The 17,095-nt window shown below is 40.1% G+C and overlaps 1 protein-coding gene across 2 annotated transcripts in view; it reads left to right on the forward strand.

Moving 5' to 3' along the window:
- SASS6 (SAS-6 centriolar assembly protein) overlaps positions 1–15,827 on the forward strand; it is a gene marked incomplete at both ends in the record, with an annotated part of 29,201 nt that extends 13,374 nt beyond the window's left edge. For both annotated transcript variants that reach the window (XM_080916315.1, XM_080916316.1), the window contains 10 exons: positions 2,175–2,366; positions 7,318–7,512; positions 7,621–7,710; positions 7,806–7,985; positions 8,368–8,449; positions 9,058–9,194; positions 10,420–10,545; positions 13,944–14,032; positions 15,540–15,634; positions 15,724–15,827. In XM_080916315.1, coding sequence (XP_080772441.1) covers positions 2,175–2,366; positions 7,318–7,512; positions 7,621–7,710; positions 7,806–7,985; positions 8,368–8,449; positions 9,058–9,194; positions 10,420–10,545; positions 13,944–14,032; positions 15,540–15,634; positions 15,724–15,827 — 1,290 coding nt within the window. The remainder of the gene's footprint in view (positions 1–2,174; positions 2,367–7,317; positions 7,513–7,620; positions 7,711–7,805; positions 7,986–8,367; positions 8,450–9,057; positions 9,195–10,419; positions 10,546–13,943; positions 14,033–15,539; positions 15,635–15,723) is intronic.
- Positions 15,828–17,095: the final 1,268 nt, after the last annotated feature.

Raw genomic sequence — 17,095 nt, forward strand, 5'->3', positions numbered from 1 at the left:
GCTAACAGCCTCTCCTCACATGACGCGTACCGTTTATTTCCTCTGTGGATTACCTCTCACCTTTTCTGCACTTGCTGATCTGTAGAGAGATGCTGTTCTTACCTTCTATTTTATTGCTTTAATAATACATTTTAATGCACTTAATACTAGCTACTTATTTGCTGTTAACGGTATAACTGGATGTTTGTTTGTTTGTTGTCTGAGACAGGGGTTCTCTGTGTAGCAACTTTGATTGTACTAGAACTCACTCTGTAGACCAGGCCGGCTTCAAACTCACAGAACCTGCCAGCCTCAGCCTCCTGAGTGCTGGGATTAAAGGCATGTGCCACTCCCAACCACTAGCATAACCGGGTTTTTAAAAATAAGAATAACTTAAATTAAAATTTAGAATATTGTGTCACCCTTTAAGGCTTCCATATGTGCCCTCCAGTCTGTGTGCTACTCTTTTGGGGTGCCTCAGTTAGGGTTTCTATGCTGGAGAGAAACTGGGACCATGGCAACTCTTATAAAGGAAAACATTTAAGTGGGACTGGTTTACAGATGACAGGGTTAGTTTAGTTTATTATCAGCATGGTAGAATGAAGAAAGACATGGCACTGGAGAGGTTCTGAGAGTTCTGCATCTGGATTCATAAGCAGCAGCAAGAGAGAGTGAACCAGTGATGTACTTCTGCCAAGAAGGCCACACCTGCTCCATGAGGCCACACCTCCTCATCCTTTCAAATACTGCCCATCCTAATGAGCCTCTGGAGACCATTTTCACTCAGACTGCCACATAAGGTCATCTTTCTGACTGCTGCCATTGTTGCTTGGTTTTGTTTGTTCAACATAAGTTAACTCAAATAGTATGTCTATATATTATTTCCTTCCCTTAACAGCTTTGAATTCAATTGTGTGGTTTCCTTTAAAGATTGTACAGCGTTTTATCATATATCTAGATTGTGACTTATTTGTTTTCCTGTTGGCTGGCCTCTGAGTTAGTTGTAATATTTTGTTGTTATATATTAAACTGATTTGATCAACCTCCATTTCTTTTTGTGCAGGTGTATACTTCTTGTTCTTGGGCACAATTTACTGCTGAAATGACTTGAGTTCTGATATAAGCATGTGTTTAGCTTTAGCAGGAACTGCCTGTCTTCCAGTGGAGGTTTACACTGCCACTCTGGGTTTATAATACTACCACATAATAGTGACCATGTTTTTATGCATACCGACCAATGTGATTATGCAATGCCCATTCAACATGATTATTGCTAAATTACTATTTTTCTTAATTACTTTTAGGAATTATTTGTATATTCTAAACATTATTTTTTAGTCAGTTACTGGTATCTATAAGGAAATAATTCTAGAATCTCTTTCAGCACACTTAAGTATGCAGAGGCTCAAATGTTTCTAATTCAAAGTGACATTCAATCTCATATAATTTGTACACATTTCTACTTTGGACCATTTCTAGATTATTTACAATGTCCAATGTATTTGCAATGCAAACAGTTGTTGTATAGTGTTGTTTAGGGAATAATGGCAGAAAAATCTGTCTTCACAATACAGATAAAACTACATGGTTCAAGAATGAGCCATTGGTAAATGGGTTCTAACGACTGAGATGTATGGCAGAGGGCTGTAACAGAGCGTTGCTGCATACCTCCCCTCCTCTCTGTGTGACCCTGGCTGTCTAGAACTCGGAGAGTCCTGTCCTCTACCTTCTGAATGCTAGGATTAAAGGTGTTCACCCCCATACCTGGGTTCCTCCTTTTTTTTTTTTTAATCTTTTTTTAATTAGATACTCTGTATTTACATTTGATCCTTCTTTAATTTACATTTTATTAAACAATATTTGTGTCCAGAGATCTTATATATTTTTATTTCTTAAAAGTAAGACTATTTACTTCTCTACCTCCACCACTCTGGTTATGTTGTCTTTTAAGACAGAGTCTTGTGTAGCTCAGGCTGGCCTCAATCTTGCTGCATAGCAGAAAATAACTTTCAAGTTCTGGTCCTTGGATTTATACCTTGTCGGTGTTGGAAACTTTTCTTACCTTACTTGCTCTTTCATGAAATCTGTAATTGATAGAGACTTTTTCTAAGCAGGGAAATCTGAAAATGATGAAGAAATTCTGTCTTGGTTTTTTTCCCCTGATCTTTCTTCTTTGACATACTGTTCTATAATAGACCCAAGTTCAGTACCAACAGCAGCATGAACAACAGAAAAAGGATCTGGAAGCCCTCCATCAACGAAATATCCACCAGCTACAAAGCAGATTGTCTGAGTTGGAGGCAGCTAATAAGGAGCTCACCGAGAGGAGGTACAAAGGAGACTCCGCTGTCAGAGAGCTGAAAGCCAAGCTCGCTGGAGTGGAAGAGGTATTCGGTGCTGGCCACTGTTGCTGGGTCACTTGGTTTTACTGTAGTTACTGTGCTGCCGAATGGGTGCTGTTCCCTTGGATGCTCTGCACACAACTTTTGGCACTATAATGATCATCTTACTGCAAAGAACATAGGGATTAGCAATGTGATGATCCTGCTAAATCAGAGCAGGATGGAGACCAACTGGGTATTTTAGTTTGGAGCTGGAATATTCACAGGAGCAGCCCGCAGATTCTTTCAGCTCCTTTTAATATAACTGCAGTATCTACGGCTCACAGAACCCAGTGTGGACACGTTTAGACTAGCACTCTGAGTGCAATGGGCAGAGAGAATGCTGCTGCTAGGCAGTGGCTGTTGCTTATTGGGCATGTGCTAGGCAATGACAGACACTGTGGAAGGGACTCTCAGAAATTAACCCTGTATTTAGGTGCCACTCTTAACCTCATTGTAGAGATAATGAGGCTGTAGCACTGAGTTCTGTTGTTTGCACCAGCTAGGGACGAGGGTTGTAACCCATCTGCTATTTGCTTGTCTTTCTTTCAAGCACACAGAAGGGTTTGTTCGCACTTCTGGGATTTAACCCAGGGCCTTCTGTGTACTTGGCAAATGTTCTGCAGTGAGCATCAAACCTTGCACATCAGAGAAATGTAAACAGTGTTGGTGTTTGCTCTAGCATATTTGTGGGTGCCTTGGCATTAATGATAGTCTCTATTGGTAGATGTTATTTTCAGGTTTATTTTTATGTCCCCAAGATTGGCTTCAGACTCCTAATCTCAGTCTAGCTTTACCTTACTTAGTGGCTGGACTAGAGGTGTGTACCACTGTTGCATTAAATAATAAATAAAATAGAAAATGTCACCATGCTACATTAGCGCCCGACTCCGGTACCATGGTGAGCCACCTGGCATCAGTGGGGTGTTCTCTGCAGACTCTCTGACCCTTTGCTCTAAAATCTTTCCACCTAACTCGAGTGGGGTGCCGATTGCAAGCCAGCCCCACCCACAATTCCTTGGCAGGCTTGGTGCGTCCCACCACTATATGTTTCTCTAGAACTCAGTTGAGTCGCCATGAAGGGAAACACCACACAATCTTAGTTTAAAATCAGCAGGTAACTCAGTCACTGGGCACAACAACTAACATCCTGATTAGTAAGCCATACTAAAATTAATCTTCCTGTGGAGAATCTTAGTGGATCTGCCATCTTACTGGGCAGGAGGTAGGGGGGAGGGAGGGGGAGCTCTAGTTTGTTACATCTTGTACCCCAAGCTCTTTCTCCATCCCCAAAACCTTAAGTCCCTTTTATCTCTCTTCCTTCCTCTGACCTGGAAGTAAAATATAAAAAAATAAAGTTTTTAGGGGCTCTGAAACTTTTCCCAAAACACCCCATTCTTGAGAAAGTAGGCAAAGATAGAATTTACTGGCTGACAGCCACAAGGTCTTATAGACTAGTCCATCATCATCAGCCTAAACCCCTTAAAGTTTTTAACAATGTATAAACAAAGTTTTAGTGGACAAGGCTATGCTGACTAGGCTGAGTTAAGACAAAACAATTCTCAGAAAAAGACCCTCTACCCCTCCAGGTGATAAATTCCTAGAAAAGCCACCAGGAGTCAGCTTGACCCTGCCCGACCACACAGTTCCTCCCCTCTTCTTAGGGACTTTCCAAATTGGCCCTTTCCTAGGGCCAGGCACAGGGCTAGATGAGAAAATGACTAAGCCAAGAACAGCCCCTTGAGCAGGCTAGCCAATGCCTGAAAAGGTCCTTGATCCACCAATGAGAACAAGCCAACTATCCTGTTGCTGAAGTCTGCTCACTATAGGGAATAAAAGATGTGTCCTTTTTGAGTTCGGGGTTGACTCTTCCTGCGAGGATGAGCAACCCCATGTACATGGAATTAAACCTCTTGCCATTGGCAGTGGTCTGTTGTCTAATTGTGTTCTGTGGGTTGCACTCCTGAGCGAAGACCTCCTCAGGGTCTTACAACAGAAGTCCTGCCTACTTCTTGCCCAGTCATTGGTCCCCTGAAATCTTTATTCATTAGGGGAAGGTCTTTGCCACATTTTACCCTTTCTGTTCAACTAAAAGAACTTTTCTCTCAGATGTAGGCTGAGCACAACTATTCTGTAACTTACAAAGTACAACATACACCTAACACCCAGCCCACCATTTTTGTCAATTAAATGAAACATTCTGTTATCTACATTAGCTTAAGAAAGGCTTAAAATCTATTTTATGTCTTGACTAGGTTGTATACTGTCCGAAAACCATCCAATTAAATCTGTTTTCTTTGTGTTAAATAGCCTGGGTGGGCTATGAGACTATAATTAGTCTTCAACCCTACCAGAAATCCGAGAGCTACTAATATTAACTGAAAATAACTGAGTTCTAGAACTGAGTTATGGAGACAGCTGCCTGCCAACCTATACAGTCCTCTGTTAGCAACATGTTGGAGCATCAGTCTTCAGCCTTCTGGCCCAGGAATCTGACAGACCTTAGTGAAACAGGAATTACTAAGGACTTTCTTATTCTGTCTCAGGAGAACTAAGGTAACCTATTCTGTAACTTGTGTCCTCTCAAAAACAGTGCAGATCTGTAGGAGAAACAGGCAGTTTCTGCCCAGTGCTACCTTCCACAGTGTATAACCTCACCTGGAGAAGGTAGAGATGCTCAGTTTTTTCTTTGAATCTGCGAAAGGGGAGCTGTTAGGAGCAGCTATACCTCAACAAATGACAAATAACATCCACATTTTGTGGATTTCTGGTGTTTTGAAAACTGTATGTAATCTGGTCTGTTGTTAACTACTCTTGGCCATTTCTAATAAAATTCTTGAGAACCCTAACAGTTAACTCAGAGCTACACACCACTATTTCTGATTTTTGTTTGCTTTGCTTTTTGAGGTAGAATTTCTGTGTATCCCTGGGAGTCCTGGAACTCTGTAGACCAGGCTAGATTTAAACTGAGAGATCTGCTTGCCTCTAACTCCTGAGTGATGATGGGATTAAAGGTGTGTGACACCACAGTTAGCTTGTTTCTGATTGTTAAGGTCTTTCTAGTTAACAGCAGCGATAAGTTCTGTTTCATTGTAATGTTTAGAAGATAAAGCTCAACCCATTTTATGTATAGATCCTTGAAACATTCTGCATCAACAGTAGATGTGTATGTAGATTTATATCCTATATGCTTCGTGTAGTAGTGCAGCATTTCTGAATTCATTCTTGGTACCTCGGTAGGCCAATGGTTTAATTATAATGCTATGTGACTTTTTTTCTACCTAAATTCCCAAACTAGCCAATGTGTTAGAATCTTAACATGTTGTTTGTTTTTGTTTTCTGGGATTTTTTTGGTTTTTGTTTTTCAAGTGAGGGTTTTCTGTGTAGCCCTGGAACTCTAAATAAGACTAGCCTCAAACTCAGAGATTTGCCTGTCTCTCCCTCCCAAGCGCTGGGATTAAAAGTGGGTCCTGCCACCACCTGGCAGTTATATTTTTATATAGCCTCATTGTGTTAGTTATCTTTGTACTAGTAACAAGATATTATGTAAACAGTTTGAGGGAGGAAGCATTTATTTTGGCTCACCATTTCAGAAGCTTCATTTTGCATGTATATAGAATTTGATGTAATATAGTGGGGTACGTGGGGTATTCATTTCACAATGAACAGGAAGTTGTTGGGAGGACTGTGTTGGGGCAGGACTTGATACATCTCTTGAGGACATGTTTTCTGTTACTTAAGTTCCTTTGATAAACCCCACTTCCATGTTTCCACAGCCTCCTAATACAGTGCCCCCAGCTGGAGATCCAGCATGTGGGGACATTTCATGTTGAAGCCATAGCTTCCCATTGTCTCTTCCAAGATGTGCAGAGCACCTGTGGAGTATACCTTATGCCTGAGGACCTTTGCATTGTCGCTGAGGGTTTAGTTCCATAACCATGTGAATTAAAGGTTGTGAGCATTAGTGTCCTAAAGTAATTATCATGTATTGGATATTTACTGTGTGCAGTCAGTATGTTAGGCAGTTTACATAAGGATTTTTAAAGTATTTGGGGGGATTTATTTGTTAGATCACAGGCCTTTTTCTACCATCTCAGGCCACGACGAATCTTTTCAACTCTCTGTGGGACAGATAAGCTTGTTATTGCTATGGTCTTGCAGCCCTTGCCACTTACAGCTTCGAGATAAGTTTATGGACCTCCTTAGTGCCCTCTTTCATGCCCCTTGGCATATAGGCCAGGCCAGACTGGATCACATGGTCTGAAGTTTGCTCACTCCTTGAAAACCATTGAGAGGCAGAATCTGCTTTGTTCTTGAGCACTAAAGGCTCTGTTTCTCCTGTCAAGGTCCCCACCATGCTATGCCTGGCGGCTGTCTTCCCAGGCTAGCTCCCTCTGGACTTCTATGCCTGTGTTCTCTCTTCCGGACTCTGTCTCCCAATAAAGGAAGGGTGATCTCATGTCAGTTCCTTTATTTATTATTTTTAGTTTTTTAAAAGATTTATTTGTGTATGTGAGTACACTGTCACTGTCTTCAGACACACCAGAAGAGGTCATCAGATCTCATTACAGATGGTTGTGAGCCTCCATGTGGTTTCTGGGAATTGAACTCAGAACCTCTGGAGAGCAGTCAGTTCTTCTAACTGATGAGTCATCTCTCTGGCCCTTTTTAAAAATTTTTATGTGTATGTATGTCTTGCCTGTATGTATGTCTTTATGCCATGTTTATCTGTGGAAGCCAGAAAAAGACATTTGATTTCCTGGGACTCAGTTACAGACTGGTGTGAGCTGCCATGTGGGTGCTGGGAATTGAACTGTGTCCTCTGGAAGGGGAGTTGGTGCTTTTATCTGATGAATCATCTCTAGGACCCCAAGACACCTTAGTTTTAAATAATTCAACTGGCTCATTTTCCTTTTACAATATGCATAATAATTCCTTTCCCCTAACCAACCTCCAGGAGCTGCAGCGGGCCAAGCAAGAGGTCCTTTCTCTGAGAAGAGAGAATTGTACTCTGGATACTGAATGCCACGAGAAAGAAAAGCATATAAACCAGCTACAAACAAAAGTGGCCGTTTTAGAACAGGAGATCAAGGATAAAGACCAGCTTGTTCTGAGAACAAAAGAAGCATTTGATACAATCCAAGAGCAAAAGGTCTTTTGTAAAAGTTTAAAAACAAATAGATCACATTTCCTACATGTACTAGTGATGATTCCCGTGAACAAACACAGTGTCTTACTTGTGTTCGCTTTTTTCTAGCAGGTGGCTTTAGAAGAAAATGGTGAGAAAAATCAGATACAACTGGGAAAACTTGAAGCTACAATAAAATCATTATCAGCAGAACTTCTAAAGGTTTGCTTTGAAATATTTAGCCAAATATTAATATTTCATTCTGTTACATAAATATTTATATGTCATTTTTTATAAATTATAAATATTTCTCATAGGCAAATGAGATTATCAAGAAGTTACAAGGAGATCTTAAAACTCTGATGGGTAAATTGAAACTGAAGAATACAGTTACTATTCAGCAAGAAAAACTGTTGGCTGAGAAAGAAGAAATGCTACAAAAGGAGCGAAAGGAATCGCAGGATGCTGGGCAGTCTGTTCGAGCCAAAGAGCAAGAGGTGTTCACTAAGTTCTGCTTTTGTGCTAGGACTGCTTTGTGCACAGTCAGTGAGCTTCCTCACACAGACCGGTAGAACTTGAGCTTGGTTGTATGAAGACAGTTGCTTTGTCCTTTTTTCCCCTTAAACCAAACCCCACTAGATGAGGTAGATGTTAGTAACTCATTTGAGTTACAGAGGTAGTCATCAGAACTCTTAATACCTTGGTTCTCAGATGTGCAGGATGGGTAGGTATGGACCCTTGTAATTAACTATTTCATTACGTAGTTGAATTGACTTCTTCATTCTCACTTAGCTATAGTAATAGTCGGTCATTGACTTAATAGTACACCTTGTGTTAGTCTAACCTTTACTTCGATTCTTTCCGATGGTGATATTGCAGATATGCAGATTACAAGAACAATTAGAAACTACAGTTCAGAAACTTGAAGAAAGTAAACAACTTTTGAAAAATAACGAAAAATGTAAGTAGTGTCACCTTGAAACTTTTATTTGAATTATGAAAACTCAGGTACAATATTGAGTCGGGCCTCCGTGTGCAGCTTTGCCTGCTTCTTGCCTCCTGAGAACTGGAATTAAAGTCATGGAACACATTGCCTGGCAAGATTAAACTTTGATTGAACGTTTCCTCAGTTCCAAGACTTCAAATTGTGAACTTTACATGTCTGAAAGATACTATTCTAGAAGCAAAAACTGTCAGATATTTTGAGTTGCAGAAGCAAATCCTTGGTAGAGCAATAGAATAAGAAGTCTCATGTGGCTCTTGATAACATTAGCATCATTACTAGAAGCATGTATCCAAGCTTACATTGTCTGATCATGATATAAAGCAGCTACAGAAACTGAGTACTACAGAAAACTACTTATAGCTTACCATGTAGCACGCTTATGATCTGAGCCTTTGAGCAACTGAGGCAGAAAGACCATTAATTGTGGGCCTGCCTGGCTACATTGAGACCTGTATGGAAGAAAAACCAAAAACAAACAAAAACAAAGGGAGAAAAGTACTTATGCTAACTTATTTAAGAAATAAAAGCTAAAATGAAATTCTTTTGATTTTCATTTCTCTAAGTAATCACATGGCTAAACAAAGAACTAAATGAAAATCAACTGGTAAGAAAGCAAGACACACTGGGAGCCTCTGCCACACCACCCATACATTCTACTAGCAACACCGTCCGAAGTGGGCTTTCTCCCGGCCTGAATCTGGTAAGCATGGGATGGGCTGGTGCTCCTCAAGGCCAACAGTTACTCAGTAGGAGGCGGTATACACTGCTCTTGACTGCAGCTTAGACATCCATGTTCTTAATGAATAGGTTACATTTCAGGAGCGCTCCTCATGCCTTTATATGATTGTGAGTATATGAATGTGTATATGTTCTCATATGTGCACACTTATAAAGTGTAAAGGGCATACTTTATTATAAGACTTTTCTTTAGAAATCATTACTGAAACACAAAATATACATGAACATACACAGAGAAAAGATTGTTTTGAAAACTTCAAGCAGAGAATTCAAGATTTAGACTCTAAAGGTTGGCACTACTATAAAGAAAAGCCTACCCTGATTCAGTAGCAAACTAAAGAGTTGGGTAGCTTTATTAACATGGGTTTGTTGGTTCTAGTCTGAATGAGAATCATGAGATAGACATTTTTTAGCCTTTCCCCACCCTTCAAGGAATGGGGAGAGAAGGAAGAAAGGCAGCTCTTTAGATCTAGGAGGCAGCCTGGCATTGTGTGATGGCAAGTCTGAGAGAGCTGTGCACTTGCTTATTACAACTGAAGACCTAGGTGCTCTTCCTGAACATAGCAATTACACAGAATATCATCATGAGATGTGGTCTTGTGATGAATCAACATAAATACAAGAACACTCTTTAGTCATAGCTGAACACATAGTTTGCTAGGCTACAGAAAGGGCCAGATAGCTTTCTGTCTTGGCTGATGTTTATAACTGTAGTTTCTCTAACAAAGCATTTTTTTCAACTTGTCTGTTTATAGACACTAGTCCTGTTTTTACACAATCTGATAAATTTTCTCTCTGAATAGACTGGATGACTCCTATCTCTCTCTTCCTTATACCTTCTCTGTCAGTGAGGCTAGATTAACCAAGGGCCTCTGTAGTCTTGGTTTTAGCACCATTCATTGGCAAGCAAGCTCAGTAGCTTCTTTGACCCATACTCGCAAAGCTAGTCTGGAAGACCCTCTAGGTGGACCAAAAAGATCCCAGCCTTTGGTTATTAAAAAGCAGAATTTTGTGGCATCTTGCTAGAGAAAACTGGCCTCTGAGATACTGCTCTTAAGTTGTAATTATTACTAACAAACACTAATCCCTTCTAGTCCAGCAAATACTTAAGATTATATTTTAGAAATATATATATATATATATATATATTTTCTCATCTTCAGTGATTTTTATATTTTGCTTTTTAGGTTGATAGACTAAATTACCCAAGCTGTGGAATTGGCTATCCTGTCTCCTCTGCGTTTGCATTCCAGAATGCTTTTCCTCATGCAGTAGCTGCCAAAAACACCAGCCATCCAATCTCTGGACCAAAGGTAGCCAAGGGCTAGATAATGTGTTAGATGAATACTGACTATGTAGTATGTGGTTAAAGGAAATGCATGCACCAGATGTCTGCAGAATCACTGCAGTTTATAAAGCCTGGGCATTAGTGTGCAGCATCGAGGCTTAGTCCTACACACCTCTCCATTCTTACTCATTGTTTTACTAAGTCCACAGGAGGAAGACGGATTGCTAATATCATGCTGCTGGAGTCGTTTCTTATTCTCTTGTCAGAATTTATATGTTTGTAAGGCAGGTTTATAGCCAGCGGATTCTAAAGTAGAGTTTCGGTCAAACTTCTCAAGTACATGAGAAGTAATCCTCTCACCCTTAATTTACTAGCAATATATTTTTTGTATTCAGTTTATGTCTTGATCATCACTATTACAGCTAATATCTTGTGCCTAGTTCCATGTTCTTAAATAGGTGGTGGGCAAAATGGGCAGTCTCTGTTGTTTGTTTTATTGTTTGGAGATGGATCTTACTATATTGTCCTGGGTGGCCATCTTTCTGCCTCTGCTCCCAAGTAGCTAGAATTAGAAGGTTGTGCAAGTGAATGTGCGTGAGATGGTGGGACATTCAGAGGACAGTTTGTGAAGATCAGTTCTCTCCATCCACTATTTAGGTTCCATTGAAGTAAGGTCTTCAGGCTTGGCCACAGGTGCCTTTGTCCGATGAGCTATCTCACTGCTTCCCCCACACACGTCTGTTCTTCTCAGAACCTCTTGTTTTATGATCTCTGTATTTTCTGTTTTTAAAGACTTGTTTTTATTCATGTGTGCATATTTGTGTGTGTGCCAGTGTCTGGAGGCCAGAAGAGGGTATTCCTAGAGCTGGAGTTACAGGTGGTTGTAACTAAACTAACATGGGTGCTGGGAAGCACATTCTGGACCTTTACAAAAGCTCAAGTGCTATTAACTGCTGAGCTCTATTTTCTCGAGCCCCTCCACACTGTTTAAACCATGAAGTCTTAAGAGTAAAAACAGCAAAAACCATATATGTTGAATATTTTACTAAGTAAATTATTTCTTTGTAAATTATATTATTTACAGTATATTTTAGCGCTTTAGGAAACTAGGGTGGAGATGACATGGCAGCAGCCCAGCATGTATGCAGAGGTTAGAGCAGAGAGCTCAAAGCCAGCTTGGACTGGGTGTTGTGCGCCACATCTCTAGTCCCTGCACCCAGAAGCAGAGGGAGGCAGATCTCTGTGAATTTGAAGAGCCAGCCTGTTCTACATAGCAAGTTCCAAAGAGCTGGGACTACACAGGGCTTGTATTTAAAAAGAAGGAGGAGAAAGAGAAGAGTGGTAGGAAGAAGAGAAGTAAGAGGGGGAGGGGAGAGAAGAGGAGAGGACTTACTGTATATTACCACTAGTTTGATACTTAAGATCTGCATCCTTCCAAGACTCAATCCTCAACTTAATTGTAACCATTGTAGCCAATGAATGGAAGTGTCTCATTGTGGTTTTAACTTTTATTTCCCTAAAAGTTACAGAGAGCTAGGTGGTGGTTTGTGTCTCTTTTTTTCTCATCTATGTCCCCTCATTTGTGTTTTATTTTAGGACAAAGTCTTACCATGTAGCCCCGGATCTCCTTGAGCTCATGTTCCTAACGCCTCAGTCTGCCTGAGTGCTGGCATTGCAGGTGTGAGCCACCTTGGCAGCTGGCTCTCTTTTATACTGCAGATGGTCTTTAAACTTTTTTTAATTCTTTAAATCTTTTGATTTATTTTGATTTATTTTGAGTGTTTGGATGTTTTCCCTGCTGAGCACACACTTTGCTACTAAGCTATATGCTCAAGCCTTAGCCTTGATGTTTGTAGATAGGGTCTCACTCTGTGCTCACACTGGCCTGAATCTCCTTCCCTTGGTGCTGAATCCTGAGCCCTGTGTGTGCCAGGGACGTGACCCACCGCCAAGCTATGTCCTCAAGCCCTTTTTTGGGGTTTTATTTTTTTACATTTGTTTTGTGAGTGTGTGTTGTGCTTACAGCAGTTACAATGGGTGCTTTAAAGCATTTTCCTGCACTCTGATTTTGTTATCCTATGGTGGTGCCTTTGTGTTCTCAGTGAGTTCACTTAGATTTTCCTGGTTCTTTGGTAAGTAGTTTTGGATTATATTCTGGATAGTTTATTGTGAGACTCCAGTCTGTTCCAGTTATAAGGAAGGTATTTTTAAAAAAGATACTCAGTTGCAGTTTCAAGGTCTGACTTGTTTCTGTAGACTGATTTAAGTGTCAGCCATTTTTATAGGATTTGCTGTGCTATTTTTATCATCCCAAATGTGCAGTATCCAGTGACGGCCCGGCCCTGTGAGCAGAACCCCTACAGTTAGTTTCCAAAGTCCTTGGCTCATGGGTGGAGTCAGGCTGCGCATATGCAGCTTATAAGGTTGTTTCGTGCTGTGGACTTGGTGCTGAGAATCACCATTCCTTTCTTAAGCCTGCCGCCCTGTGATTTCATTGTGTGTGATGTGTAGGTTACCCTAGTCCTGTTTGCTCCCAGTACTTTGCATCTTTTCCTTGTCCGTCTAGGTTTTGGGAAAGTGTCACTTTCAAAAATGAGAGGAAATAAGAGATACTTGTTTTGCTTAAGGTGATGTTTTCAATTTGTCAATTTTGCTGTATAAAAAAAAATCACTCCTTCCCTCCCTCCGTGTGTGTGTGTGTGTGTGTGTGTGTGTGTGTGTGTTTGTGTCTTATCACACACACCATATTTTCTTCTTATATTTTAATTGGCATGTAACCTGATCCTGTCTTGGTTGGATGAACTGTGGTGCAGTGAGTGTGACTGTTTTATCTCTTCTGTACTCTGGCTTGGATTCCTTTCAGTGTACACCCAAGAAGGAAATAGATCCATTTACTGTCTTCATACACATGTACTGTCTTGGAAAGCATCTGTCTTGGTCTTAACAGCAACTGTGATTACTTACACCCCGGCCAACAGGCTATGAACTTCTTATTTGTAAAATCCTCACCAGCATTTGTTAATTTGTTTTCATTTTGACCAATTGCCATTCTACCTAGAGCAAAAAGTTAACTTTATTGTAACCTTGGTTTCTATTTCTTGGTCCTTCCAGCACATGGAATATGGGCATGTGCTGCCAGGCCAACTAAGCCTTGTGTAGTTTTAAGTCCTAATAATTGACCTAAATGCTTTAGTGTTCATGTCAAAGTAACTGTGGGGAGAATTGTGTATATTCTTCACCTTGTCCCTTTTCTTATGGGAGCTGTTTCAGTGAGGAAAAGTCAGGTTCTTGAGCTTCAAAAGAATGCGCTTGTGCTGTAAAATACAGGCAAAATCCTTATATTAATTATCTAGATTTATGAAGCACTCAGTTAAGCATGGAACTGCCTCAGTTCTGAGTTCATGAGCCGCGTTCTTCCCACAGGTTCAGTTTAACTTGCAGCTTACAAAACCAAGCACATCGACAGACGGGCAGCCAGGTGCAGCTGTTAACAGACCGGCTGATAAGGAAAAGTAAGTACTCAACTGACATACAGTTTACTGTTCTCTTGGAAAGTCATCTTTTACAAAGTTATTTTTATTTTGTGTGTACTATTTTGCCGTGTGTTATACACAACACATGTGCCTGGTTCCCACAGTGGTCAGAAGGATCTCTAGAACTGGAGTGACAGGATTGTAAGCTGTTGTGAGTGTTAGGACCTACCCCAGGCAGGCCTCGAGGACAGCGAGTGCTAATGCTGCGGCATCTTAAAGGTCACGTTAAAAATGTTGGCAGTGTAAGAAAGCCTGGTATTTACCTATGACTTCCTTTTTTTGCTGAGATGGGGTCTCACTGTGTAGCTCCTGCTGTCTTGAAACTACCGTGTAGACCAGGATGGCCTCAAACTCAAGGGAAATTGCTTGCCTCCGCTTCAGTTGCTGGGATTAAAGGTGTGTGCCACAAAGCCTAGTTGATTTAAGATATTTTGAGTTGAAAATTTAGAATTATTTTTATCTATGAAAAAGTGATTTCTCTAGTACGTGGTTTTAAATTATCGGATTCCCCATAGATAATATAGTAAAAGATTCTCTTGTAAGACTGCTTTTACAAATATTTGGATCTGTACATAGAAATCCCTTTTAAAGCTAGGCATGGCGGCACACACCTCTAATTCCACCATTCAAGTGGCAGAGACAAGCAGATTTCTATAAATACAAGAGCCAAGGCTCCACTGTGAGACCCTGTCTCAGAAAGGGCACAGAGATGGTCCAATGGTGCTCTTCCAGAGGACCTGGGTTTGATTCCCACACCAGCATGGCTGCTCACATACTTTGTAACTCATCTTCTGGAATCCAGGGGCACTGCATACATGTGCAGACATATATGCAGGCAAAACACCCTTACACGTTATACATGCACAGAGCCTCTCCTATCAGTTATTTTTCCTGTCATGTGTTACGTATGCCTTTTTCTGTTCTAATGGTATGTTGTACTGACTCCAATAAACTCAATATTCTCAGCATAGAACTTGGTTTCTTCTGTATTTTCTCATCTCATGTTTGCCATGAAATATATATGTAATCTTACAGTATATTCATACATTTCTCTTATAGTCTTTATCCTAGTCTTTACTATAAAGTTTGATCTTTTCTAGAAGGAAGATATTATGTAAAGACAGGAAAAGAGGACATAGCTTGTCTACTTTAATCAAAATGTTTGAGACCAGCAGTACTTCAGATTTCTGAAGCTTCAGAAGTTTGGGGTATTTGAACATGCATGCACGTTATCTTAGAATGGGATCCAAGCCTAAAAGATTGTGTTTGTTTGCTTTGGTTTTTGTATACCTGTCTCACCTGAGCCTTCCATCAAGGAAGGGCAACAGATGTGGAATTGTCAAGTTGGGGTATCATATAATCACTTAGGTGGTCAAAAAATTTTGTATTAAGGTATTTTAGAGCATTTTGATTTTGTCAACTAGGAACATTCAACAGAGAAAGTAAACAATAAAGTGAAATTTAAGACAAAATTATTTTTTTTAAGTGGCGACAATTTAGGATTGGAATCCAAATACTTGAAGAGAAGAGAAGATAGCATTCCTTTGCGTGGACTCAGCCAGAACCTGTTTAGTAATCCAGGTGAGGAGGGAGGCCTGTGTGCTGAGAGTATACTACAATGTTGTTTCATCAAATTAAGGCTAAAGTAGGAACTGTTTTGTCTCTTGCAGACCATCAGAAAGATAGCATGCTGGGAGCAATGCAGACATCTTCCAAACCCACAGTTCTCCCCTCGTCTTCATCGTATTTCCCTGGGCAGTTACCAAGTAGTTAATCCAACACCTTTTTTTGCTTACTGACAGTTTAGAGATTCAAGTGACTTAACAGACCATTTATAACAAAACCAATTTTTTTCTTGTTCCTGTTAGATCATTTGGATCCTTTATAATACTGCTGCCTTTACAAACTTAGGAAATTGATAAGGATTCTGAGTAAACGATATTTTTTTCTGTGAACAGACAGAATGTTAAAAAAAAGTTACTGAATTTTATCAGATTCTTACCAGTTTGAACAGAGACACTAAATCAAAGATACACCTGCAGAGAATAGTGGTAACACACTGAAGACTTGTGATTCATACTATCTTAAAAAATACTGACTTTAAGTATATGAGTACACTGTAGCTGTCTTCAGATACATCAGAGTGTCAGATCCAAATACAGATGGTTGTGAGCCATCATGTGGCTGCTGGGAATTGAACCCTGGAGGACATCTGGAAGAGCAGTCAGTGCTCTTAACCACTATTTTGTAAAAAACCTTCTTAATTTGCCACCTGAGAGTTGTTACATTGAGATCTTATACTTTCAAAGGTTTTTGTTTTTTGAGGTAGCGTCTATTATGTGGTTTAGCTTGTCCTGGAACTTGCAATGTATGTAGGGTAGGCTGGCCTCAAACCCAGATCCACCTGCCTCTTCCTCCTAAGACCTGGGACTAAAGGTGTGTATCACCAAGCCTGATTTATACAATATATTTTGGCTTAATTCTCCTTTCAGATGCTCTCCAATTTTCTACCCACCCAATTTCATGTTCTTTCTCCCTTAAAAAGGAAATTAAAATAACCAACAAGTAAGATAAAAATATCAAACCAAAATCAATGGATTTGACTTTCTGTAAGTCAGCAACTCCTGGATATGGGGGGTGGTTGGAGTTTGGTTGATATACCTAGTGATAGTCTTAAGCACTTTGAGTGAATATTCATAGCAAGCAAATTATTTTCTGACATATTTGACCTATGAAATAATTTTTTTATAAAAGTAATCAGGACAGTGTATTTCCATGAATGAAGTGCTTTAGTCATCTGGGCTGAGCATAGCTGATTCTGACACTTCCATACAAGACTATGGGGTAATAGCACCATAAAACTTCATGGTACTTTTTAAATCAAAATTTGTGCTCAGTGTTAATAAAACAGGAAAGTTACATTATCAAAAACTTCCAAGAATTATTCCCTGGAAATTAAGTAGTTTCAAAAACCAAACTAACACCAAAAACCAACCCTCTATAATCTTAGAGGCCTAGTTTTGTTTTCTTGTTGAAAACCAC

This window comes from Micromys minutus, assembly GCF_963924665.1.
Source record: "Micromys minutus genome assembly, chromosome: 4".
Classification (NCBI taxonomy): domain Eukaryota; kingdom Metazoa; phylum Chordata; class Mammalia; order Rodentia; family Muridae; genus Micromys; species Micromys minutus.